General features: G+C 40.2%; 1 protein-coding gene across 2 annotated transcripts in view; it reads right to left on the minus strand.

The window, feature by feature from the left end:
* Positions 1-25,960, minus strand: part of fstl5 (follistatin-like 5) — a 149,322-nt gene that overhangs the window by 45,883 nt on the left and 77,479 nt on the right. Inside the window, exons 6-8 of one of the 2 annotated variants that reach the window (XM_031866963.1) lie at positions 22,487-22,607; positions 6,123-6,289; positions 3,017-3,028 (exon numbers count right to left, since the gene is read on the minus strand). In XM_031866963.1, coding sequence (XP_031722823.1) covers positions 3,017-3,028; positions 6,123-6,289; positions 22,487-22,607 — 300 coding nt within the window. The remainder of the gene's footprint in view (positions 1-3,016; positions 3,029-6,122; positions 6,290-22,486; positions 22,608-25,960) is intronic. The other variant, XM_031866964.1, reaches the window with a different exon arrangement.

Consider the following 25,960-nt stretch of genomic DNA (forward strand, 5'->3'; position numbering starts at 1 on the left):
TAGCAACAACATTGATTTTGATAGATTTCATTAAATACAAGAGATAATGGGCAGCGATGCCTCTGAAAGCCTGATATAATTGAATGCATCATTTTGTGATGTAATGGGCGTGGGATCAAACATTGCGGTTTTAATGGGAACGATTTGAGTGTCCATATTTTGGCTGCACAGTTTATTATGGACTTGTTATACGAGCTGAGGTTGAATTTCCCTTCACAGCTTTATCAAAATGTCTGCCATAGGCAGTAACACAGCCAACATGATCAAAAATATGAAAGTAAAAAGCCAAAAAGTGTCCCTATTGAGGCACAAGGATTAAGCAACTGAACACAAAGAAAATGGTGCTGGACAAGAAAAGAGAGCAAACAGAAGAATTAGTTATTCAGCTGTAGCACAGACAGAAGCCCCCAAAGCTAATGAGCCCAGTGACGGTGCGCCAGTGTGATGAATTTGTTTGGCAAAGTGTAAATATGTGCCAGTTTTAAGATCACACTGTAGTAAAATGCCATCTTGGCAATGGAAAGTCATCATAATTAGTTTTTGGATCATATGTAGAGTGTTACTGTGCAATCAACCTTTCCTGTTCTGTTAAAAGGAAAAATGTATATATTTTATTCCTACTCACAAGATTAAGATGAAAAGCTATTTATACAATTTCCTCTGACTCAAAATTATTCAAGAGATGTCTTAAGCTGTTTTCACTTCATTTTGACCAATGTCATCCCTGTTTATAGATGTTTATAGTGCTTTGGATTGTTAGTAATGTCAAATCTGAATTGCTCACGGAGACATTGAGGTGTTCACAGAAATAGAATTGACTGATTTAAAACCATATACACATTTGCAGAGTAATATATTGCTAAGAAAAAGCGTTTTTTCATAAATTCTCAAAGATAACACATGAACTAAATCAAGTGATTATACATCTTCAGGGATAACGTACGAGCAAAATCTCCGCCTGTGTTCACAATAAAAGCTTTTCACCTCTTTCCAATGCACCGCGGCTTTTTCAGAAATGAACGTGCTCCAGCAGCCTTCCTTAGAGTCTTCTTCAGTGCCCACTAACTCAATGAAGGCCAAGTGCTGAAACGTGTTCGTCCCCGATTGCTGCCACGCATTAAAAAAACATGCAGATATCTTTTAGTGGTGTGAACTTTGTTCTTAAGAATGTCTAAAATTCTGCCCCCATGCTCCTCGTGGCTCACAACTGAACACAGCATTCATTTCATGAAAAGACTCGGCCCTAATTAATGGTCTTCTTTCAGAAGAGTTCAAACCAAGAAAGGTGCCTTTTTCTAATGAAATAGCTTTTAACATGTTGATCACATCTCTGCTGGCTGTTTACATCTTGGCATTTAGCTTCTCCTTAGATGTCTGCAGACAAGCGAGGAGAGTCAGCCATGGTGTTTACAGGCACACGGTGTGTTTATCAGTTCGTCCCGGTGTGCTCCGATCTAACTCACGAGCCCGGTAACGGCTCCAGCTGAGTGAAGCATCAGAGCTTCACAATATGAGGGGAAATCGATGGTGCGTTTTGGCCCCTTGGGCTGAGAGCATATTGTGTCACCTTCTTAAATGAAAAATGAATGGGGGGAGAAATGAAACTCAGAGGGGTGGAACGAGCCACGGCGGAGGCTGTCGACATGATTCCTGCACCTCATCTCGCCACCCTCACCTCAGCTCTCAGCAGCACCCAGCACTCAGCTCTCTGCAGACAAAGCAGGCCGGTGTTCGACGACTCAGAGAGAAGGGTGACAAGGGCGGGTAGAGGTGGATTTACAAATAGGCCATGGCCCTCAAGAAACTGTAATTAATAAAGCTGTCAGTGCCATGTCGTCCTCTGAAAGGACAATAAAAAGCCACCTCGTCGGATAGCTAACCTCTACTAGTGACGAGGCGTTTCAGAAATCGGCCTCTGGAGAAGTTGGCCTCATGAAACTTTGTGAGAGGAACACAATCAGTTGACTGAAAATACCCTGAGGTGTGAGAGCGAGAGAAACATATTTAGCCGGAATAAAAGTATATTGAGGCAACGCCACTAAAGAATGGGGGGTAGTTTGACATTTAAGTGCAGGTTCACTCGAATTTTCTCACTTGTCTCTGGTGTTTAACCACACATATCGTTTCAGATTTGTGAGCCAATGTTTTGATATTTAGAATGCTAACATTTCAGCCTCCACCTCAGTATAATGAAGTTGAACGCAATCGTATTCATGGTGCTCCGCGCTTTGAGAAACGACATTTAAAAAAGATTCAGCAGCATGTGTTTTCCGAGAAACAATGTTTCCATTACTCCGCATGCATCATGCACACCCCTCACTGTCAACAGTTTCTGCTGGAATCACTTTTCACCAAAGAAACCTCCAGCAAAACTTGTTGATAGTGTTTACTTATCACTCAGAGTAATGAGGGCAGTTTCTGGAAAGAGATGTTGCTGTTGAATTTATTTTATTCGATGCTGTGAGCATCACAAAGACAATTCTATTTACATAAATGAGCTACACTGTTGCACTGGGTGGCGTGTTCCTTCGTGAGCAAAGCCACTGTTGTTTATTTTGCCCACCTGTTTGGGAGATTATTAAGCCTTTTTTAAATTAATTTGAATTTGGTGCCACCTGTATTTGAAGGTTTCAGTTTTCAAAGTGCATACGAGTGCTTAAGAGCCACAGACCAGCTGGGGAAGTCAAATCACTGAGAGATGGACAAACAAGTGGTTGGCTTTGGCTTTTTCACAGGATTGGTTGACAGTAACAGAAATACACTAATATATGTCGCCAGCCTCATCCTTTATCTTTCAATTTCACCATATTTGTTTTGGATGAGAATGGTGGAGTTGCTGGAAAAAAAACCCATAATGTTCAACTTATTTGATGTGCATTTCTGAAAACAGCATCATGCATCTGCTGTAAGCGCCTCAGTAGCTTTGTGGGCTTTTTGTGAATGGAAATTTAAAAAAAAAAAGAGTGAAGCAATGCCAGTTAGTTGAGATAAAAAAAACAAAAAAAAAACACCCTACCTGGGACGGGATCTGTTGGGGAGTAAAACAGAGGTCAAACATTAAGAAGTTAAGTTCAATAAAAGCACAGCAAATAGATTTTAATACAGGTGACAGCATTGCTGGTGTTGTGGTCCGGAATGATTCGCATGATATAGATCTAATGAGTAAGGATAAGTGCACGTGTGTGGTTCAGACGATTCAACAACAGCAACAAACTTCTTAGAAGTTGGATATATAATCCTGCTAAAAGTAAGCTTTAAACAAACTTCACAATCTTTCTACAAAATGCACTTTGTTGGATTTACAAACTTTTAAAGACTTACAAAATATCAAAGTTCTTCCGAACTAGTTCCACCACAGAATCGGCATCCCCAAACACAAATATGAAGGTACATACACGCACACGACATAACGTGACTATGTCTTTTGCTCGGCCACTCAGGGAGGATTGAAATACTGACAGCCTTGGATGATGATGCAATAGCCAGCAACTGTCAACTTCATGGAATTACAGTAAGCTGCTTTGTCAAAATTTAGAGAAGCTCTATTGAACTCCGGGATACAAGCGCACCACTGGGATTAATGTGCGATTCAGTCAGTCGACAACATTTTTCAAATAACCAAATTCTAAACTGGGAAGGCCTGCAGGATTATACCGCATAAACTGCATGTGTACTCACAGGAATATGACTCTAATTAAGGCTGGCAGTGGATGCTCACAAATATTAACAGCCTGCAATTATGCAGAAATTGTCTGCAAGGCAATTTAGAATTAGTCTGTGGATAACAGGTGCAGATGAAATCCATTCTCCTCTCTGGAAGGGCCAACAATGATTGACTGGAAGTCTGAGAGCCAAAAATAAATCGGGATTAAGCCGGCGATGGTGTGCTGCTAATGTTCTGTTGGTGCTTTCTCTTGGTGCTGTGGTGGCTTGCACACAGTTTTCTGATGAGCCACCAGAGTCACATGCTGATTCACTCGCTGGTGGAGTTCGATGTTTTGGAGAGAATCTGTGCACTTGCAGAGGTTTTAAACTCAGGCTTTGTTGGATACCAACAAAAAAATGTAATCTGACAATGGCACACCTCCGGGGTCAAAATACAACGCGCTCTCTCAGTCTGAAGAGACAGATTAGTCCCGGCAGTTGTTTAACGCAGACTCACTTCATGAAGCTGAACTGGCATCAACACAGCACGCTGCATGCACCATAGAGACAGAGGAAGTGTAATTCTATGCAACGACAATAAATACAGGCAATGTAAGGATCCCGAGGGTACCAAAGTGGTTTGGGGTTAAATTCAAATGCAAAGTGTTTGTTGCATCCTCCTTTCTTCTCTGTTGGATCTCTAATAAATAACTCAAGCTATAGAAAACTCAAGGTTTTGTGGACTGAAATCAAATGTTGACGTCTCCAGCAGTATGATGGTTGCAAACCACAAAAGGCCAAGCTTTGATTGATTACCACCACAGCTTGTTCTTCTTTCCACTCTCTCAGTACAGGAGGAAAAAATATATAAAAAACTTTTGATGTAAAATGATGGCAATGTTCTACAATTTGAAAAGGTAATAGGTCATGTCAGGTCTATGCTGGTCCATGCTTTCATTATTCCAGCTATTGACTTTTTGGGTACACTGAATATACTGAACAGCATTTGGCAGCAGAAGCTTTCATCCCCGAGCTGACATTTGAATTGAGAATACACCTGTGCAAGATCTGATATTAGTCACCAGGGAACTGATGACTGCGTGTGAAGCGCAGACAAAGACCACATCTGGTCGGGACACTGAACTCTGCTATGTGTCTTCAGGCAAAATCAGGAGATGAGACAGAAGCTCTATTGGATCTTCAGAAAACAGAGAAAGAACTGCAAGAGTTCTTGTTAAAAATAAATAAATAAATGCAAGATAGATCAAAGCCTGCGTCGTTCACCTTACAAGACCTCGCACCTCTCTTTTTTTTGCTCTTATAAATCCTCCGAAAGATATTCAGAAGCGTTTTCAAGAAATAATCTGGCTTGACATTTCTTTCTTTTTGTTACACCCTGCACTTGCATAGATCTTTTCTGGTCATAAATTGCTTAAAAGCAGTCCTGATATGTTATAGAAAATGACATTAAAAGGCAAACGGTGGGAAAGCTGCCTGAAAATGACGTTGACGCCGCTCACACATCATCAACAACTAGAACCCGCACACTAGTTTAGAGCCAGTTGATGGTGCCAAGGATGACTGGCGACAGCTGGCCGCCTCTTACTCATTTTAAGGGTCATCAACATTTAATGATACATTAGTGGCTTCGCTGGGTCTCCCTTTATCTACTGCAACACTGTTGACTTAATTATGCACAGCAGAATCACACCCATCTTGGTCCACCCTGACACACAGAGAGGCAAAGGGTAGGGCGAAGGAGGTCTGGCTTGTCTGTACCTCGCCACATAAGTATCAGTGCTCCCTTTGATGTGGATAGAAGTGACACAGGGGGCTGTCTGGGGCTGTGCATGCCGATTAACACACACACACACACACACACACACACACACACACACACACACACACACACACACACATACAGACTTTCAACGAGTTGTAAAAGTAGGTTCTTCCTCGAGGGCTGAACCCCTTTGGTATCCCCCTTCATCTCCTGTCTTTGTCTGAAATCCCTGTCCCTCCCAGCAGTCTCTAAACACAGACACCATGAGCACAAACCGACATCCTGGATTACTGTCAGACCTACAAACACAAAGCCAGCGCCAACCGTCAAATAAAACGTGCTGACAATCCCAGCCGCTGCCAAAAGAAATAAAGTAAAAATATGACGATAAAGAAATACGGGGTGAAATGATTTCAAATTTGCAGCTCTTGCTCTATATCAGTCGTTAAGAAGTGATGATGCTTCACAATGTGAAAACACCTTAATCACACCTGTGTGCCGCATGTGTTAGAGCCATTCAACTTTAACAAATACCGTGGTATTTATAGTTGAATGGCTCTACCACATGCAGCGCACCTCTACCATCTATCTATTATTGTGTCCTTTGTTCCACTACCTATCAACCTATCCTACTTATGCACCCATTTATCCATCTATGAACTATACAGTCAGAGAGAGTGACGCCGGCTCTTACGTTGATGTCTTCCAGGTTCAAGGAGTTCAGATAGTGATCGTTTCTCTTCCACAGTATAGGAGGCCTCCGCTCCCCTGTGATGGCACACGTCAACACGACGCTCTGGCCGACGGTGACCGTGGTGACGCTTACTTTCTGGTCATCTGGGAGAGTGAGCAGGTACACATCTGTTGGCGAGAGGAAAAAAACAACAACACAATGTCAGCCAGATTGTCTTTGAGGTGCAATGTTCAAGAATATTAGTGGAAACATTCAAAAACATTATCAAGGCAATTTGAAGAGGTTACAGTGGTGATGTTATGTCATAGACGGCTTAGTCTGGCCCTGCTGTTACTTAGTAGTTTTTTTTTTTAAACCAACGACTGTGTATTTAGATTGTATGGACCCAGCAGTAGAGGTGAAATACTGCTCCCTATTTGTTTGGAGTATGTTCCATCATTAAGGATACTGACTCAATCCAAGTTTCGAGAAAGTAAATTAAACTGCCAAACAAAAGAGCCGACAATTCCAGTTCTTTGTAAAACTTTTAGTTTGCAAGTTATCTTGAATAAGGGAAGAAAACCTTTCACGATAGAGTCCGCCGATACTTTACATCCCAAGCTTGGTGAACCTCTCTATACTGTAACAGCTCATCATTCAGTGGAATAAACACACTGAGAGAACTCACATTGCAATTCATGTTTTGCACACATTTTTCTCTTAATGAAGCCTGAAAACAAGAATACAGAAGACGAGAGTGTCTCAATTAGCTGCTGTTGTGCTACGGAAGCAGATGGTTTTTTTTAGTAAAAGATGCACTGAGGTAGCAGAATTATTGCAATTTGCAAAGTAATGGGAAGGAATTAAGTTAAATGTTCTGCTAATACTTTGCATAATTTATGTACTGATACCATAATGTAAGTTCTACTTTCTCTATCTGTATCTCTAAGGACCCTGGGTTCACCACTATGTACCTCTTTTTTTAGCTAACACTACAGAACAGCCACTTTTGGGAGGCACAGCGGCTGCTGGTCTGATGAAACCTCACCTGAAGCGCGCTGCTATGTAACGAGAAGTTTAAAACAAGCTCGGCTCCCTTCATTGTGGTAAAAGCCCAGGAGTGCATCCCTTCTGATGAAAGTATCATGGAGAAAGAAAAAAAAAAACTGTGCTACCAGAGAGGCTCCCCATGGAAACACAGCCCTAGACCTCGATGAGAGGCGGAGCTTTGCTCAATTAATATTCCTGCAATACCTAAAAGGTGTTGAAACATGTTTCTGGTGAAGTTGTGGTTGTGGGATCTGCGGTTCATTTCTACTCATAACTGAGAGAAAATGCTGCCATTAAGAAAAGCCAGGGTGGGTTGGTGAGCGGTCAGCATGGCTAGTTAACGCCTTTTGTGTGTCCAGTATTTTGATGAGACAACTCATCCATTCTCTGGTGGTATTATGTAACGCTGCCTGTGAGAGAATGCTTTTTAATCTTTCTTTTGGGTAATGAGCAACAGAGCAAAAGGAAACAGAGACTCAATTTGTTCTGCTCCTAAAGGCATGAAATACAAAACCTAATGAAAGAGCAGGTCCAGCAGACAGTGTTCACTTGCCACAGTCCAGAGAATGAGGACGAGAGCGCCTTCAATTACAGCACGACTCCGCTGGCCCTGTACAAGCGGCCTCTGAGCACTTTTTAACCTTCTCGGTCATTTGCGGCTTTTAGTCCACTTGTTGTGTCTTTGAACTGTGAACTTGGCTAGCCTGTTAGATCCAGGCCAATCAGCCCAGAGCCGTGAGACAACTCAGACCTCTTTTCAGTGGGAAGCTCCAAGTTAAGACTTCTAATCTCTCATTTGGCCCAATGAAACCCTGCGAAATCCCGGCCAAATCTCTGCCAGGATTTCATCAAGTTTACAGGATTAATAACAGCCATTTCTTCTCAGTGGAGTAGAACTCGAAGTTTAGATGATTATACCGTTAATGGGGAGTTGATCTTTGTGGTCATTTGTGAGACTATACTTTGTCCCGGTGTTGTGATAAAAAAAAATAAAAAATCGGTGTGATTTGGTTAAATAAACTGATTAAAGAAAACCACAATTAAAAAACTAATTTGCATTTTCTATTTTTCGTACTTCCCATTTTTTCTCTTTACTTTCTATGAATAGATAACTCTAAACTGTGATCAATTGTGTTCTTCCTGTGGGAAATATTACCAGTTTTGGGTTCACTGGGTTCAAAAAACCCAGGTGAACATCACTTTTACCCAGGCTGCTATTTTTACATTATGAGATGTTACTGTTATTGTGTATACCCAAAGAGTCAAATAACAGAAACAGCTTTGCAAAACAATAGAAAACGTTTCTGCTTAACTTTCCTCACTGCTTTGGGGATAAAAAAAAAAACCCTACAGTATAATGTAATTATATTAACAGTCCCAAATGTTGACCTCAAATACTAATACACTGTTGAGCCAACACCTGTGTGACAGATTTGACAAAAATTGAACCTCATCAGCTCCATGAAGTCCGTGTATATTGCTGTGCTGTTGCATCAGACTGTATCATATATTGCAGATGTCCTGGTTGCGGTGCCCACTGCCACCTTGCAATACCAAGCAGCTGTGAATGATGTATGTGTATGTGATCTTTATCAGCCGCGACAACGTGAAGTACGACCATGGTTTGATTTGGCGAGATGGTTTCTAGATCATTTATTTCGTTTTTAACTGTAGAATTTGGAAGAAATTCATTGTGCATACTAAATTATTACAAATTATATACACACACACACACACACACACACACACACACACACACACACACACACACAAAACAAATTAGAAAGCAGGTTCAAACATTAACTAATGAGCCAATCAGTATTTATTTTCCAAAAAGCAAACATCATTCATTAGTCAATCTCTTTCAATAGATGATAACAATATTTTGTGATGGCCTGCTCTGATGGGAAATTTCTCTTGTCATGAACATAACCCGTCACTTGTATTTTAAAGGAGGGGTTTAAATGGAACATGAAAATAAATAACCAACTTCATGAAGCGACTTCATGAAACATCATGAAACATTTCCCCTGTGGACATCATAATGTGACAGAGATCATTTGATGGAACACGTTTGATCGGTTAAAAGCTGTTAGTCTGTAATAAAGACACGACAGCAGGAGTGATACGAGAGCCAGCATGGACACAGGGAAAAGAAATTACTGGAAAGAAATGAAAACATTTTAAGGCACCATGCTGCGCTGAAATGTGAAAATAATGACAATGAAAAAGAATCTTTAACCTTCGACTGATGAAGTTCTTTCAGACACTGTTTGGATGAACTCCAGGGCACTAATGGTACTGAGTGACAAACCCTCAATTTACACCGACATTAACTCACGGAGTACAAAAACAATACGATTAAGGACCCATCCCGACCATTTGGGCCAGTTTATTGAATGATTGCTCTTTTACAGGTCAGAGGCCGGATGCCTGGTTTCAGTCAACAACTGAGAGAAAAATGCAGTGAACTTATGAGAACAAGAAACTTATTTACTACAGTACCTGAAAGTACTGCAGTTAGGGCAGAGTGAAACTGGAGAGAGACTACTGCTCAGTTTGAAGCTGAGTGCCATCACTCAACTTCACCTTTTTACACTAATTCATGAGTTTATGATTCATAATTGTGTTATTAATTATCATTACATATTTTGATATGAATCAATTATTGATTAGTACACCTGCTATAAGCAGTAACCCTAACGAAAACTGCAGGGCTTCTTCAAAACTGGTCATCTTGTGAGGCTAAATGCTGTAAGAATACACTGGGCTCAGTGAACATATGCAAACCAATTAAGGTTGTCAAGCAAACGCAAATCTAAGACAGCAAACAAAAAAAACTATGATGACCCCAAAGAAATCCATAAATAGGAGAATAAGAACAGGGAAAGTATAACCCATTAAATCCGCACTGATGCAGAAAGTAAAGAATTAGGAAAATGGATCTTCCATCAGTCACGCATGGCTAATCCAAGATCCTCCTCCTCCTCCTCTGACACTGATAGCGGTAAAGCCAGCCGATCAACCCCATTCAGCCACTCGGCGCTCTTCGTGATGTTGAGGAGATGGTGGGTGGATACGCTGACAAAAATCTCCTTCAATAATGTCCTCCCTAACCATTCAATTACAGCCCCCTTGTATCTTAATGCTTGTGGTATACACTGCGAGCAACAAACTCGATTTGCCGCTGATCCCCAGGGGGGATAGAAATGTGTGAAGCTATGGGGAGAATTTAAAGAAGAAAGTGGGCAGAGAGAGAGCTAGACAGGCTCCATCACAGCTTTCGCTGGTGGATGGAGGAAGGAGGGGAGGGAAGAAGGAAGGGAGGGCTGGAATCCGACCAGAATGAGAAACTCCTCGGAGAGATGGGAGTCTGGGCTGCTGGAGCCGTCTCAAACACTTTGAGCAGGGAGTGGCCTTGGCTGCTCTTTTTTTTGTCTGATTTGAGGCTTGAGGGACTCAGCCTCCAGGGAAGGATCAACCTTCACCGTCCAACCTCTAATTAGTGATTAACGGTGAAGTCCAGCCTTTTGATTTACTATGCTCTGGTCCCAGAATGGGATGTTGGTCAGTGCCGCGGCGAGAGGTAAATCACCTATTGCACTGGAGGCAACAAGATTGTCAGGGAAAATAGCCCGGGCCTGCAGGATGCTGCGAGGGGCCGGCTGCATGAAGACAAATTGCACTAGTTTCTTAGCCAGCCCCCTCGCTCCATCCTCTATCATGCCCTGTGTCTCTCTCTCTCTCTCTCCAACACATGCCCGCTCTGTCTATTTTCACCAAGTCTCTCATTCCTCCAACACACTCCCTCTCTCTCCCGCTCAATGATGTTCCATATTACCAAGGCTGAAAGGTTGTGTACCCTCAATTGCTTTGAGTTTGACGTTTTGAAGCGGAGATAAAAGTATTTTCCCTGATGCTGAGTATTCATAGCCCATACGCAAAGACTCAAAGGGGAAAGAAAAATAAAACACACCAAAAACAGAATGCACACTCATGTGAACATTCTCTGATCTTGGATGGTTGATTTGTGCAAACTCTTTCCCAAAACAAGAACTGTGGAGTGTTTGTTGTTGATACCGAAGATGACTCAGTGGACTTGAATGTTTGACAGAGAAAGAAGACAGTTTCAACGTTGAAACACACAAACTCCCCCTTTGTCAAACCAAGGAAGGTACTTACTTCTGCTTTTAATGTTGAAATGCTGCCACTTGTCGTACTACAAAACAAACTGGATCCCTGCGGTACCATAAGGCAACAATAGCAACAATAATCAGGTGATCTCTACTCCCATAAAGACAAGGAGCGATAAAGCCTTTGCACCATTACAAGTTGTATTTCTTCTGAGCTCAGTTTAGCAGAGCAAAAAAATATAGCCCGACTGTGATGTTGAGTGAAGAAACGAAGGGAGGGAAATGCAAATGGAGCGTGTTTAACCTAACTAAGGAAAGAGAGGTGATCTGCACTGAAGATTGTAAGCTCACGTGTGAAAGAAAAGCAGACCATAAAGACAAACAGATGTTTATCTGACAAAGGTCAGGATGTTGACTATTTAACTTCTGCGAGCATGCAATAAACAAAGTGTGGACTCCACCAGGTTTCGCTTCGTACACTGCTTTTGTCTTGCATCTTCCCCAAGATGGTGTTGGATGTGCACAATATCCAACTTCTATGTTGTATACAGACTGCTGTGAATGCATAACTCACTTTGAACATTAATTAACTATTATATTGTTACAACAGGCCTGTGATATTGAATTTAAGAGCAGGAGCTTTCTGTTCGAGTGCCGCATTGAACTTGTGACTTGATAATAGTGAACTTCATACATGGCAAAAATATAGTTATGAGGTACAATAGATTAAACAACCAAGTAAAACAGTAAGAACCAACATTAATATGCCAACATATTTAGGTTTCTAAAGTCTAATTTCATTTAATTTGTCTGTGTTTTATGGTAGTTTTGTTTTTCTGTAAAGTTCCTTTTTAAAACCATCAATCTAACCAACCCCTTTCTTGTGCATCATGTGCTTTATTACTTGTACACAATGAGAAACCAACACAGGAAGATTATAACCGATGTAATCATTCGATGCTTGTTATTGTAATTAAGATCTTCTTAGCATCTTTGATAGTACGAACTTTCGTCCACATCTTCTGAGACAGTCATCCTCTGAATCAATGTATATACGTTCTTGTTTGTTTACATGGAAAACTCTGCAGCTCAACTTTAGGTCAAAGAACGCTGGCGTCATTTTGAGGGAGGAACTACCTTTGATGTGGATCCTGAGCTTTTCGACTTAAATGAGATTATTTATAATGCTCTGAACAGTCCCAGTCCAAGAAAAATATCCTTGGCACAGCTACAGTGGCCACTAGTTTCAGTATTTCTATCAGCATCGCAGTCTCATCCTTCTGCATCTGGAAATGATTCTGTTTTTGCAGTATTATTGTTATAACACCTTTATATATTCAAAAACTACAGGTAAAGGGCGAGAGGATAATTATAACCCACTTCCTCTCTCCTCCCACAAAAATTATACACATCAAGATGGCTGTTAAACATTTACAAATGGCCTTAGTGAGTGCATTACCTCTGGATGATCAGCCTCAAGTCTGTTTCCAAAGCAGCTGTTGGGAGAGATCCTGAGGGACGACCAGCATTAGTATGCAACAGAGCCTAAGAGGAGCTCTAATTGGATTAATTTTATCACAGCTACCTTGTGGAAAACAACTAATGAAAAATCCCTTTATCTTACTGCAATAAGTAAATCATACAGCACTTAAACTTTAGCATAAGAGAGGCTGTGATTTAATTGTTCCATCATATTTCACAAACATACGGCTGCATGGCCGTAAACTATATCAGATTTAATTTTTGTATTATTAAGGATTTAATGTTGATTGACACCTGTTCTTTTGCCATTCCGAGCAACATCAGAAACCTGTTTGCGTGTTTGTTGGCAGTATACATAGCATATGCATCAATTAACTTCACCCCATTACAGTGCAGTGCGCTTCCATCCTTCTGTCTGTGCGTTCCACTTGTTTTACATCAGCATCACAGCGCACCCGGATAGCTGCGCGGCTGCAAATGGTGGATGCCAACACCTTCGACTGAATGGCAGGAGGTGGTAAACTTTGAGAAAAGAGGGAAAAGAGCCATCTGTTTACACTGAACCTCGAAACAATCCTGACAGCCCTAAAGCCAATTGAACCTCTCTCAGTCTTCCAGTCAGAGGGCACTAAAAATATATTCTGAGCGATTTCCTCGAATGAATTAAAACCAGACTTGTCAGTGGAGCGTGAGCACTACTGAAGCGTTCAGTCATTGGATCCTCAAAGACCAGTGTAATGGTGTCACTGTCCTGAGAACAAGCTGCCTTCTCAGCAGCAGGACGAACTGTCTTTACCTGTAACATCTGGAATTCATTGAACAACTAGAATTACCGCCTCGCGGTTGTATGTTTCCGCCGACCAGTCAAGTTGCGCCTTACGTCTATGTCTGTCCAAAATGTCGTCACTTCACCATTTTATCTTACTAGAGATTTGTGTGACATTGTAAAAATTAGCTTGTGAATCCTTGAGGTATGGCCAAAAACGTGTTTTGTGAGGTCATACTGACATTTGACAACCAAATTCCTATCAGTTCATCCTCGAGACCGAACGGACATTTGTGCCAAATGTGAATAAATTACCTCCAGGCGTTCCTAAAATATCCCATTTACGAAATTTGAACAGATGGTGCGGAGGCATGAAAATAGTCTTTTGCATGAGAAGTATACATTCACCTTGGCTTTGTATTTCCATAACAACCATTAAGTCAACACTGGGACTCTTCAGCGATCATTATCGATGTATATAAATTTACCATGTTCTATATTAAAGGATTACATTTTTTGGGACAGGATGCTGTAATGTAGCTGCATATGAATATATGCCCAGATACCTACATAAAATAAAATAAAATATGGATCTGCTGAGCCAGAGATAATGTTCAACATTTTCAGTCAAATATCACTCGATCTAACATTACCGGCTTAAGAGTGATGCTTAGAAATATTTTGACAAAATTACAACAACAAACAAATTAAATGTGCAGTGCAAGCTATGTAACATTAAACTTTAGTATCATTAACTCTGAGAGAGCCCATAGATCCGTTTTTGTCTTTTTTGGGGGAAAGGGGATTTTTAGAGGGAGATAGCAGGTCAACAGTAAATGCCACATAAAAGTGGTGTATATCATCTGAAAGCTGGAAACTTAAATTGATCTTCAGCTTGAAGCACCGTGTGTGTCAAGTTGTTCGAGCCATGAATCAGAAATAAATATCAATTAACACATTCGGTAAAACAAATTGTGAAATTGTAAAAGGGCTTAGAACATTATGATGGAAGTATATGTTGACCATCCCCATGGTCACTTATGCCTCATAACATGTTGCAGCAATTTCTGAATTGATACGAATTACTACACATATTTAAAGCGAAATTCAAAAAGAAATTACAACTCAAAAATTGAAAAATACAACATTAAGACACCAAGACCTTTAGGAACATCATGAAAAAACGTCAAGCTGTGATTTGGTATCTATCTCTGAGATTTCTGCAAGAATTTATTATTTTCAATGTTTGGATGGTGAGCACGTCTGTTATGGAAACTGCTCAGAAACCTTGTTTTAGTCAATATACCTAGGAATGCCATACATCCTCTAAATGCTCCATTTTACAGTTTAACGTAAAAACGTTAAAATGGTCTCAGTACTTGGTTACTTGAGGATCATAACAAATAATGTATGCAATTCCAAGACTGTTTAGGGACCCCATTATGCAAAAATATTCAAATACACCCTTTTTAGAATATGCGGAAATACTGCATTTATAATGCATGCAAACAACTGCATGCTTTTTACCCCAAACTGCATGGGATTAGAATAAAGTGGGCATGTATGTAAATCGCAGACTCATTTGAACTCATTTCCATTCACATGTCTGGAGGTGAGAGGTCAAGCGATCTCTTAAAAAATCATTATGCCAGTTATCCCCTGCCAAAAAGGCCAGCATGACATGGTTGGTATCAATGGAGGTTGTTTCGTTAAATATGATGCCAGTACCTTCACTCTAGCTCTTAAAGACAGAAGTTCGGCCCACAGGTCTCAGGGGGTTAAATTCATTATGATTTAATTAACTGTTGAGCTTTACGGGCCAAGAGGGGGACAAAGTAAACCAGCAACAGTTTATTTTTCACCGACCAAAGAATTGAATTATTGCATCATCTGAATATTTAGGTTTTTTTGTGGGTAGTCTACAATTATTTAATGTGAGTAGCTGAATATGGAATTGACGTTAAGTTCCCATTCCTACACTTCACAAAGCCTGCCAGCAACATTGAAATAGACTTGGAGCTTTAAAAAGTGCAGGAGTGCACAGTAATGCCCTGCTCTTGGGATTGTTGGAAAGGCTGCTGTTGTGAACTGCCCTTTATTCAGATATATTCTTCTGTCAAAACCATTCTTAATTCAGGCAGTTACATTTTCACCATGTATTGTGTCTATCTCTCAGATGTAGTACTTTAACTGTTGTTGCTGCTTCTTAAAATAAAAAAAAACCCACATCACTTACTATAAAGATGAGGAATTGTCCTTCTGCACAATGGTGTTTAAAGTAACTGCACACTTAAACTTGTTTTATGAGCTTTAAACTTTGACTGTACTTTGATGAAACACACCAATGCTGGTGTTAATATTGAGAGATCTTACCAACATTATAAATTGGCATTTCATGGTTTAAAATGGCTCAAAACGCTATCGAAGATTTTAAATCTACCCTAATCTTGCAAGGCCAATTCTGAGATCTACATCATGAAAGTTAACACCCTCTAATATGACCTCCCTCCTCTCCTCTCCCCAGGTTTGTTGACGCTGCGTCGATGTTTTCGTCAAATGGAAGTGCGCATGGTTTCCCCTTGAACCCTTTTTTAGCATTTTTTAAAATGATCCAGTAGGTGGATTTACGCTCAGGCCTGGGGGGGGAAGTTACACTTTAAAGCGACTGGATATATATAAACGTTTAATTGGATTTATTCGCTTTCTACACTTCACGGCCAACAATGACAGTTTACCTTATATAGTACATAACTACATCCTATCAGTGACCAGACTCCTACCTACATTAATGCTAATGGTTGAGTTTGCCTGATTCTTTGTGCTTTGTCATTTATTTTCATTAAAGCATGAGATGTTAGAATCCATTATCTTAAACACCTTTTGCTTATGTTAACTGCACTGTGCTGAATTGTGAATTGATCCATTTTATCCAGAACAATTTAGAAGCTCAACTCAACTCAACTCTCTTAAACAATAGTAAGGGTATAATTCGTTCCATTCCAAACAAACACATTAACAGCTCTGTCTGCATGTGTTTTTGAGTAAACATATAATTGTTGAAAACAGACAATCCCTTCCCTTTAGTGTCACAAGAACAACCCTCCTTCGAGAATTGTTGAGAAAATTGTCCCTCGTCCTTCAGTCGTGGATCACAAATTAGAAAAGTAATGCAACTCCTTTTTAAATGTCTCGAACACGTTCTGGAGATAGGAAAGTCACATGCTGGAAATTGAACCATGAATTATGAAACCATTTTAACACCACTTCTCGCAGCCTGTGAATGGAATGCTCAGCAGGGGTTTTGACAAGTAAAAGCCTGAGTATCCATTAATCGTCGCTGTGCCATGTGTGCTGAATAACAGCAGAATTTGCCTTAATGAAAGGAGCCTTCCTTAAGGAGACACGGGTGTTGGTTTGGATGTCTAATTATAATCTTCACAGAAGTAGGGAGCGTAAGTCAACTCATTTTCGAACTTGGCAAACTTTCTGCAAATATAGGGATTACCCCAGACTTGGAAACACACAGGATTAAAGCCGTCTTGCATTAAAGCAAAAGACAATGAGAAGGAATATGAGTTAACAGAATAGAATGAAACAAAAAATAGACCAAAAAGAGCAGAAAAGTGAGGAGAAAATCATAACTGTTGAACAATTGATATGTCCCCCTAATGAAACCCATATTGGCATATCAACGTGGCAATCGCTAATGCTAACCATAACCAGCAAGGTGCAATGTGTAAGATCAGGTCAGACTTTTAGTTCAAACCATTCAAAAAACAAACTAACATTATCAACAGGATGCGAAGAAGTTATCGTCCTGACATTATGACAATGATGTACAGTATATGTATTGTGTTGCAGACATATCTACTGAAATTCGCATGCTACCTGACAGGCGCCAGCCCATATTTTCTATAATATAATGTGTCCCTCAAGAGGCGATAATGAGTCTCTGTAGCGCCAGTCAGTCCACAGTCCAGAAAAAAAAGGAGTAGAGCTGCCCCGTGGGCTTGTCAATAATCCCTCCATGGTCCGTGCATACTTATTGGATTATTATAAATCCAAAGTGGCAGAAAGGGGAAAATGACTCACAACCGCACCTCGTCCTCTCAGCCGCCAGGAGGCTGCTTTGCCGGGAGTAGAGCATGCGTCAGCTCCGGGAGACTTGGCTACCCAAAGTTAGCAGTTAGCTTGAATTAAACCAGTGCAAACCCAAGCACCAGGGGTCTGAACCCGGGGGACCGCCCCGTCTACAAACGTTCTGTTGCTGGCGTTACAGACGTTAGACCAACCCACTGGGACTCCAGACACAAGGGTTTCTGCTGACGGGATGTGGGTTGCTGCAGCCTCATGAAAACGAGGACGAGATGAAAGTGCGGGTTGTTTTCCTCATTTCTGCCGCATTGGATTTGTTCCAATAAACACAGTATCAAAGTGCAAATGGACCGAATAGCCCAGAGGTAGTGAAAGTAACTCACATATGGCGGACAGCAGTTTTATTTCGACCAGCTCTCAGAGTTTCAGCAGTTTAGTTGAATTCTATATGTTCCACAGTGCAGCACAAATAGCATTACCACTCTACTTGATAGGACGGTTAAGGTCATTACTGTGAATCAGATGAATAACGTACTGAATAAATAAACTTTATGTAGTTGACAGACGAGCTAGAATGAGGGCAAGTACTGGAGTCATAAAAGTGAGCTACATTAACACAGACAGAAAATGTGATCGCTGTCGTGTTGAAATGTAGCTTCTCTATGGGATGAGGCATTTAAATGTTTGTTAAAAAAAACAAGGTGCGCTGCAAGTCTGCTGTGCACATAAGAACAGTTTTTGGTTGCGGTTTGGATTCAAGCCAACAAACTAGCCTGAGGGAGCATTCAGACAGAGGATTATTTCCAAACACGTTGCACATTCATTTTCATTGTTGTCTGTGAAGCAGTGTGTCTAGAGGCTTAGCAAATGCATTGAGTAGGTGTACCCAAACTAATAACATTTAATCTGCATGATGCACAGGCAGAGCACCCTGTAATTGTCCAGCCAACTTCAAAGGGCTTAAAAAGGACATTGGCACAATGGAGCAGCTTTTATAACCTTCCGCCTGAATGCTACCCAAACTAAGCGAACCTCTAGACTATTTTTTATGGTAGATGAAATAACATGTACTTAATGGCAACCTAAACATCCGTCCGAGTACAACGTTCCAGGTTCCTTTTTCACAGTCAGCTTGAGATATTGCTTCTGGTAAATTGTGAGCGTGACCTTTCTCTAAGTTTATTTGTCAGTGATCACAAATAGTGACTGGTCTGCGACTATCATGTTTTGGCAGAGCGCACAGCTCCATAGTAAAGAGGGAAAGGAGCACATGTAAACACATGCAACATGTGTTTTTTCAGTGCACCTGTATCACTTATTCCTACGTGCTTATGAACTATTGCCGCACTTCTCCTTCATCCCTCACATATAGAGTAATATTATGTTCTTCTAAGGTTTCAGACTGAAAACATAATCATCTGATAACAAGTTTGTTTAGAAATGTGGCTTGGATGGAATAAAGGAAAGCATATGCTTAAAATTCAACAGTTATAATAGAGTTAGGGGTTTATTCTTATGATATAAAATAAATATTCTGCTGTGACATTGAGGAAAGTATTGGATGCAAAATTGATGCAGATTACAACGTATAAAAAGCAAAAACATCATGACTATTCCTGTCACATACAGTACAGAGTAACTTCTACTTATTGAAATGCAAAAAATGATATTGCAGCTTTACAAACAGAACTGAGGCACAGTAGAACTACTGAACTCCATATACCAAAGATCCTACTGCAGTTTGAAACTACCTGCTTTTTATTAATTATTTATTAAGACATCTTTGTAAATGCTTGAGTAAAGTATGTTCAAGGTCACTGCACCCATCACACTGTAGGTTTCCTCTTATACTTTCTGTGTACTGTATATAGCTGATGTTAATGTCTGACAAACAATGCCCCGATGTATCGTGACACTCTCCCACCTAAAGTTAATGACATTTTATGATCGATGACATCTTATCTGTTTACCCATGATGCACTAAGCCATCATTCACCAAATTATTCAACGATGACAAGGGGCCGACTATCAGTAGCGTGGCAGACATCATTCATATCTGTAACATCTTCTAATTAAAAGACATCACTTCTGCCAGACAGTTGCCTCACTGCTAGCTGAAGCAAATTGATTCTCAACCCCCTTCTAGTCTATGCAAAGGAGGAATGAATAATGCATGGACATTAAAGTCTTATCTTCTGTCATGACAAACAACGTTGGCCCGCTTTGAATATTCCACAAAGGTGTGCAAAAGGTCCTTATTAGAAGAGTAGTCAAGACAGGTGCCGTTTTCATGGGGAGTCAGTCTGCATTTATTGCTGCTCGCTTCCAAGCCGCACCGTAATTCTGGACACACTGGATCAACTGATTTACTTTATGATGGTGCTCAGTTTACGACGGCGCTTAAGGTATTTGCATTGTTTTTTTTTTTTTATAGCTGCCACTCACAGATTATGCTGGCAATGAACTGAAAAACTATAACTTTGCAATGCATTTCTGCCACAGGCACCTTGACCGTGGTCTACGGGGCCAAATCAATCCACAGATTTCTGTCCATGTTGCTCCGCTGCACTGCTGGTCTCCTGGCTAAACCTACATCGACATGTTCAAGGTTATGACTCAAGTCATCATTGACGACGCAGAGATGATGTGAGCAGCTGTGCACCGGGTCTCTCATACAACAACAAATAGAACAAAAAACAAAGATGTAGCTCTAACTGTCTGTTACCTTATATCACTGTTTGATATGTGAAAGAAGAGAAATAAAATAGATTGGCCACGCTCAGTAAAAGTGATTGACTGGTGTTTTTCACTGAATTCAATAACATAATAAAAGGTAATGCTTTCCCTATTAGCCTTTATTTCCAAACGTGAATCTTACAAATGATGTTAGACGGTATTCTTGGCATTAGGGCAGGATGCATAACGCCACACTGATCTGGTGATAAATCGCATGTTGGTGAGCATAGATGCTGAACCCCAGTATGATGAGTATCTTGGTTTGCGTGTCTGGCTCAGATCTTTTTTCTTAGGGCCACACAACTAGTGACAATGTTTTGACAATTCCAGGTCTCTGTCCTTTTTTAAGGCTTCATCTTCATCGCATCATGACTGTGTTATGTCCCTTGGTTGATGAATGTATGTATGCAACTCTCTTGAGAAGGTGAATTTGTGACCTTTTTTTTTTTCTCAGCTGCCTCACAGGCACACTGAGGGCCTGTCTTTGAAGCACCAAAGCATGTAGCAGAGTGAAGTAGGATGAACGATGATTGCAGTGAAGAAGACACCAACTGACAACCAAATTGACCTCCAAGTATGTAAAGTGCTCCAAATCAGAATTGAGTGAACTGAGGTGAAATGGCTTTGAGTGCTCCGGTAGTGTGCATGGGATTTTTGAGTGATACTGAGTTGTTGACAAAGACATTAGAGTACAATACTACTTCATTGAATCTTTTTGAGTAATACTTTATGGAAATGGGAAGAAGATGTATAAGAGAGGAGGAGTAAGACAGGTTGAAATAAACTCATTAAATATCCCATTTCCTCATGAGGAGTTAAGCTGAAAGTATGCAAAAAAAAAAAGATCAGAAAAATGAAGAGGAAGTATTTGGGAGCTAGAAGAACTTAACTCTTCAATGAAATGCAGCTCTCCGCAGATTGGCTGGCGTTACTTTATTTTCAGGATTTGCCCGAAGGGGTTTGCTCCCACACATTCACGTACGATGTGTAGAATACCAGACAAGATGATTCACTTTCTCCCGTGACTTTGTCTGCTCGAAGAAATGCTTCAAATACAAAGCACTGATGAGTTGAAGGTTGATTATGAATTCTCTCCCACTGCTAAATGTGTCAAGCCAGCCAAATGTCAGAATGTATTCCGTCAGAGGATATTGAGCCGACTGAAAATGTCAGACGGAGAGGAACTGGGAAAGAGAGCTTTGAGGAGGAAACAAAAGGAGGGAACTGGTCCATATGTTTTGGGGTAACTCAGACGTAGCAGAGAACCTGTCATATTATAATAAGGGGGGGGGGGGGTTTGGTTTGAACTACTGTCTCGCATTAGTCATGACCTGCTTCCTTTGGCACCAACTGCATGTTGAGCGCCTTTATCCGTCTACCCAAGAGAGCTAAACAACAAGACCGACATTACAGTTGCCAACAATCTGGAGTTCAAAGTAAGTAATCCATTTGTGAGGTTTTAAACTCTATATAACATACACTGTGTAAATTGATCAAGATTGTAACTTTATAATGAGCCCTGTTTCCAAGGAAACACAACTGACTGATTTCAAATGTAAACACAATCAAAACTTAAATAGACTTCTTATTTTTCTTTCATGGGGCACATAAGGTTTGTACATTTTCAGAGCGGTGTTGTAGGTTTCATCAGGGGTGAAAGTAGGTCGGTCAATCTGGTACTTCGTACCACTAAGACATTGTGAAAGCTTCAAAGTGAGTAAGAGATCAATGTGAAGGGAATTTAAGGTTTAAAATGAACACACATGGAAGAGATTTCTGTTGTTTCTTTACGTTATAGTTACCCTTCGTGTTACAGTGTAATCACGATTATTGCATTTCTGTCCGAGTGATTTATATAGTGAAAGATGATTTGTCACATTGTTTATGGACTAATATGACAGGAGCAATGAACTTCAACGCATGTAATAAACACATCAGGCAATATTACATGCATTGACTAAGAATAGGCAAATCAGAATTTCAGTTCTGCCACATCTTATCCATGCTTTCTGACACAATGGAAAATGTGGGCACAAAAAAGGCCAGATGCTGCCTAATCCTTCAAACTTAGAAAACGTTTTGTAATGGCAAAAAACATGTTACTAACAAAACGTTGGACTCACCCAAGGCTGTGTAAAACTCGTCTTTTGTCAGGTGCTCGTCGTCATCGACGTCGTTGTACTTCAGCAGGTCAAACAGTGTGCACTCGGAGATATCCTTGGACAGACCTTCTTGCTTGATGACCTTCGAGGAGATTGCATCGATGTTCAGTTAAAGTCAGTGGGCAGTGCTCGTAGGTGTGATTGAAAAATACAACAATGTCGCCGGGATCAACCCCGTGTTGCACAATAACAAAAATGATGCTTAAATCTTTGAATTTCATTTGTCTACAGCCCAAATATCGGATAGCAATACAATATCAAACATTTCTAATAACTCCAGAGCGTAATAAAGTTCAATACCCAAAATGTATCGAAAAAAAAAAAATGGACAACATGTTTTTACACAATGAAATATTCTGCTTCAATCCATATTTGTTGGCGTTTGGCCTTTTGAAAACAACATTTTCGCTGCTGTCCAAAAACTGTTTGCTTTCCTGCTTGCCGCACACAAAGGGAGGCACGAGTTATATTCATCAAAGAAAGTTGATTTCATAAAAAAGAAGACTAAATTATTCAATCCGATTAATCACTTTATTCAAATTGAAGATTTTCTCAGCGGATTCCTTTTTTTTTAGGCTGATGACATGAAATACGATGAAAGACATTTGAAATTAATTTGAAAACCTCAACAGAAGCTTCAAATGTATAAAGTAAATTATATTCTGTATAACCTTAAATATCTCAAAATTATACCAAAGAACAGCACTCAAGTGAATGTACTTACTGTGTGTACTCACTTAACATACTGTTAAAAGTTTGGATATAAAATCGGTTATAAGTCGACGTGCCCAATCTGAACTCACACAGTTTTAGCTGTCAGTTTATTGTAGCCAAACTGAAGTTTTGTCACAATGGATGGAGAAAAGGTCCCAAACACTGTGCAGATTTGATCACCAGGCTGCTAAAGCATGGTCCTACTCATCCCCTTCTACATGGCCCCGGCAGCGAAACATCCATCACAGCAGATCAGCTGTCAAAATGCTGATCACGAGGGACGGTTTTATACATCGTGCCTCGTCCATCGGATCACCGCTCTTCCCTTCCCGGATGACTTGCCCCAAAATGTAGGAGTCACCAGTAATGGCATATCCTTAGCGTATAGAAGCACAACACATAACAAGTAACTGTAGCGTACAGAAGAAAGCAGCTGCTTGAGTCTTTGGGATATTGAATCATTTGATCGCATCTGCCAAATGTTGAGTCTTTTTCCTCTTTTCATCTTTAAAGTATTTTCTGAAGTAATTTATTTGATCTAAACCAAACAGAAATTGATCTTGTAATAACCTCAAAATGCTATGCAGATTCTTCAGTTCAAAAGGTATTGAAATTCAAAGATATGCTCGCCACTTTACTCCTTTCTTGCTTGCTTTGACTTGGAGTAATGTCCTTTGAGAGATTTGTAAGTGGTGTTGGAGTTGTTTGCTTTCAGGTTTTAACTCTGTTTCTTAAACATTTTCTGACATGACATTGCTCTCACACACGTATACTTTTGGTTACTCTAAATATTTGCAGTCACTTCTCCTGTACAGACTGTTCAACCCCAGTAAAAGAGGACCACGGGCATCCTCACTAGCTTTCAGCAGACCCCTGTGAGCTAAATGAACTGATACACATCATCGATGGGATAACCAGCTGTAATGTTTGTTGAGAATGCAGCTTCTGCCTGTTTCAAATCAAACTTTAATTTACAGACTATTTCGGTAATTACACTTGACCTATTTTGGTAGCACTGCAGGTGTATTATATGTATTATAGCCACACGTGAACGTATGTAGTTGAACACAGTACTAGGATACTAAGTTTAGTTTTAGTCTGGTCAACCTCTAAGACACATGTTTGTCTCTTTCCCTTTTTCACTCCATATTTGTTTTTACCATCACATTCAACACACTTTTTCCATTAACAATGTTCTAAAATTATGTTTGTCTCCTCCTTAACCAACTTTTCTTTTCATCTTCCTGCAGACAAATTAAGATACCGAATTAAACCTGCGTCAAACCTCCACATGAATTTGCTAAAAGCCCACGCATTAGTAAGAGGATGTTGAAGGGTCTACTCTAGTGCATTTTCAAAGATTTGCACATTGATTATACTTATTTTGGTCAAGACGAAGATTTAATTTGCTCCAGTCTTATTCTCAAAGTGTGAGCAGAGGGTAAACTGTTCTCAAACCTTTTGTTTTCTAAGGTGTAATTTCAGGCATTGTGTCTTTAGTCGAATTCAGGGCAATGCAAGAAGAAAAAAGAAAGTTTTGATTTGCCATTTCAAAAGGGCACCCAAGACTAAAGGGGGCAGGAACAATTGCTCCCGGTGCCCCTTCATGTGTACACTCTATCAAGTCAAGTCAGCCAGGGTGAGGGATTTCCATCCTAAACTTTCAAATGAGATCAGAAAACACTCCAATTATGAAGTGCGCCTCAGGGCACGAGGGTGGCAGCCATGGTTTGGTACTTTGAACTGCTGATAAAGGTGTGAATTGCTTGTGCAATGCTCCTTTTGAGGGCTTGTTCACTCCAAAATTGAATTTGCATAAATCCCTTGTCTTCTTTAACGTTCACCTTTTGTCAATAAGGCAAAATTCTGCAGTCCAAGCCACTGAGGTTAATGGCATGCAGATCTAAGTGAATCTGAACCTTTATATATATTGCGTATGATATTTCAAACTCACATCTTTTGGAGAGAAAAGAAAGCTGTGTCCTGTCGAGCTATTAATTACTTTGAAATTACATTCAGTGAGAACATTTAATACAGCAACATAGAAACTCATTAAACACCTAATCCATAATTACATTCAGGTGCCCGTATGTTTGAGGCACTGTTAACCCACAACTGCTTCCGTTTATTAAGTCATTTGTCAGATTGATGAAGCTATTTCACTCTGATATTTATCGTGCAATAATCGATTATGCAGCAATGTTGATACGAGGTGAAAGTATGCAGAAGCTCAAAACTTTTCTCAACATTTTCAGGCTATAGATATGTGTAAATAAAAAGGTGTCCTGTAATCTCACACAGATATGTGTACCGGAAAGTCGGAGGAGGCCATAAATGTATTTATGCATTAAAAAAAAAAAAAAAAACACCTTCGGATTTAGTTGAAAACCCCATAAAGACCACCTGCAATCCACTATTATTTAAATTTATGACTATTCCAGGAATACTCGCTTCTCTTCTTTTCTCTGAGCATGTGTAGCTGATAGTATATGAAATCTGCCAACATTCACATATTTTTCTGGGATAAAAGGGGATGAGGGCGAAAAGCAGCCCTTGAGGAACTCCACAAAAGAGCTTCTCCATCTGGATGTGAAGTATTACTGACTAGCTTGTGTAATTCACACAGAGAGGTGGAGTGGTACAGCTTGGCCTCAAGTAGAATAAATGGCATCACCAAGAGGTTTGAAAATCCAAAGTAATATCCAATAGCTTTAAAGGGCA

Source organism: Anarrhichthys ocellatus, unplaced genomic scaffold (assembly GCF_004355925.1).
Source record: "Anarrhichthys ocellatus isolate YVR2014 unplaced genomic scaffold, GSC_Weel_1.0 scaffold37, whole genome shotgun sequence".
Taxonomy (NCBI): Eukaryota; Metazoa; Chordata; class Actinopteri; order Perciformes; family Anarhichadidae; genus Anarrhichthys; species Anarrhichthys ocellatus.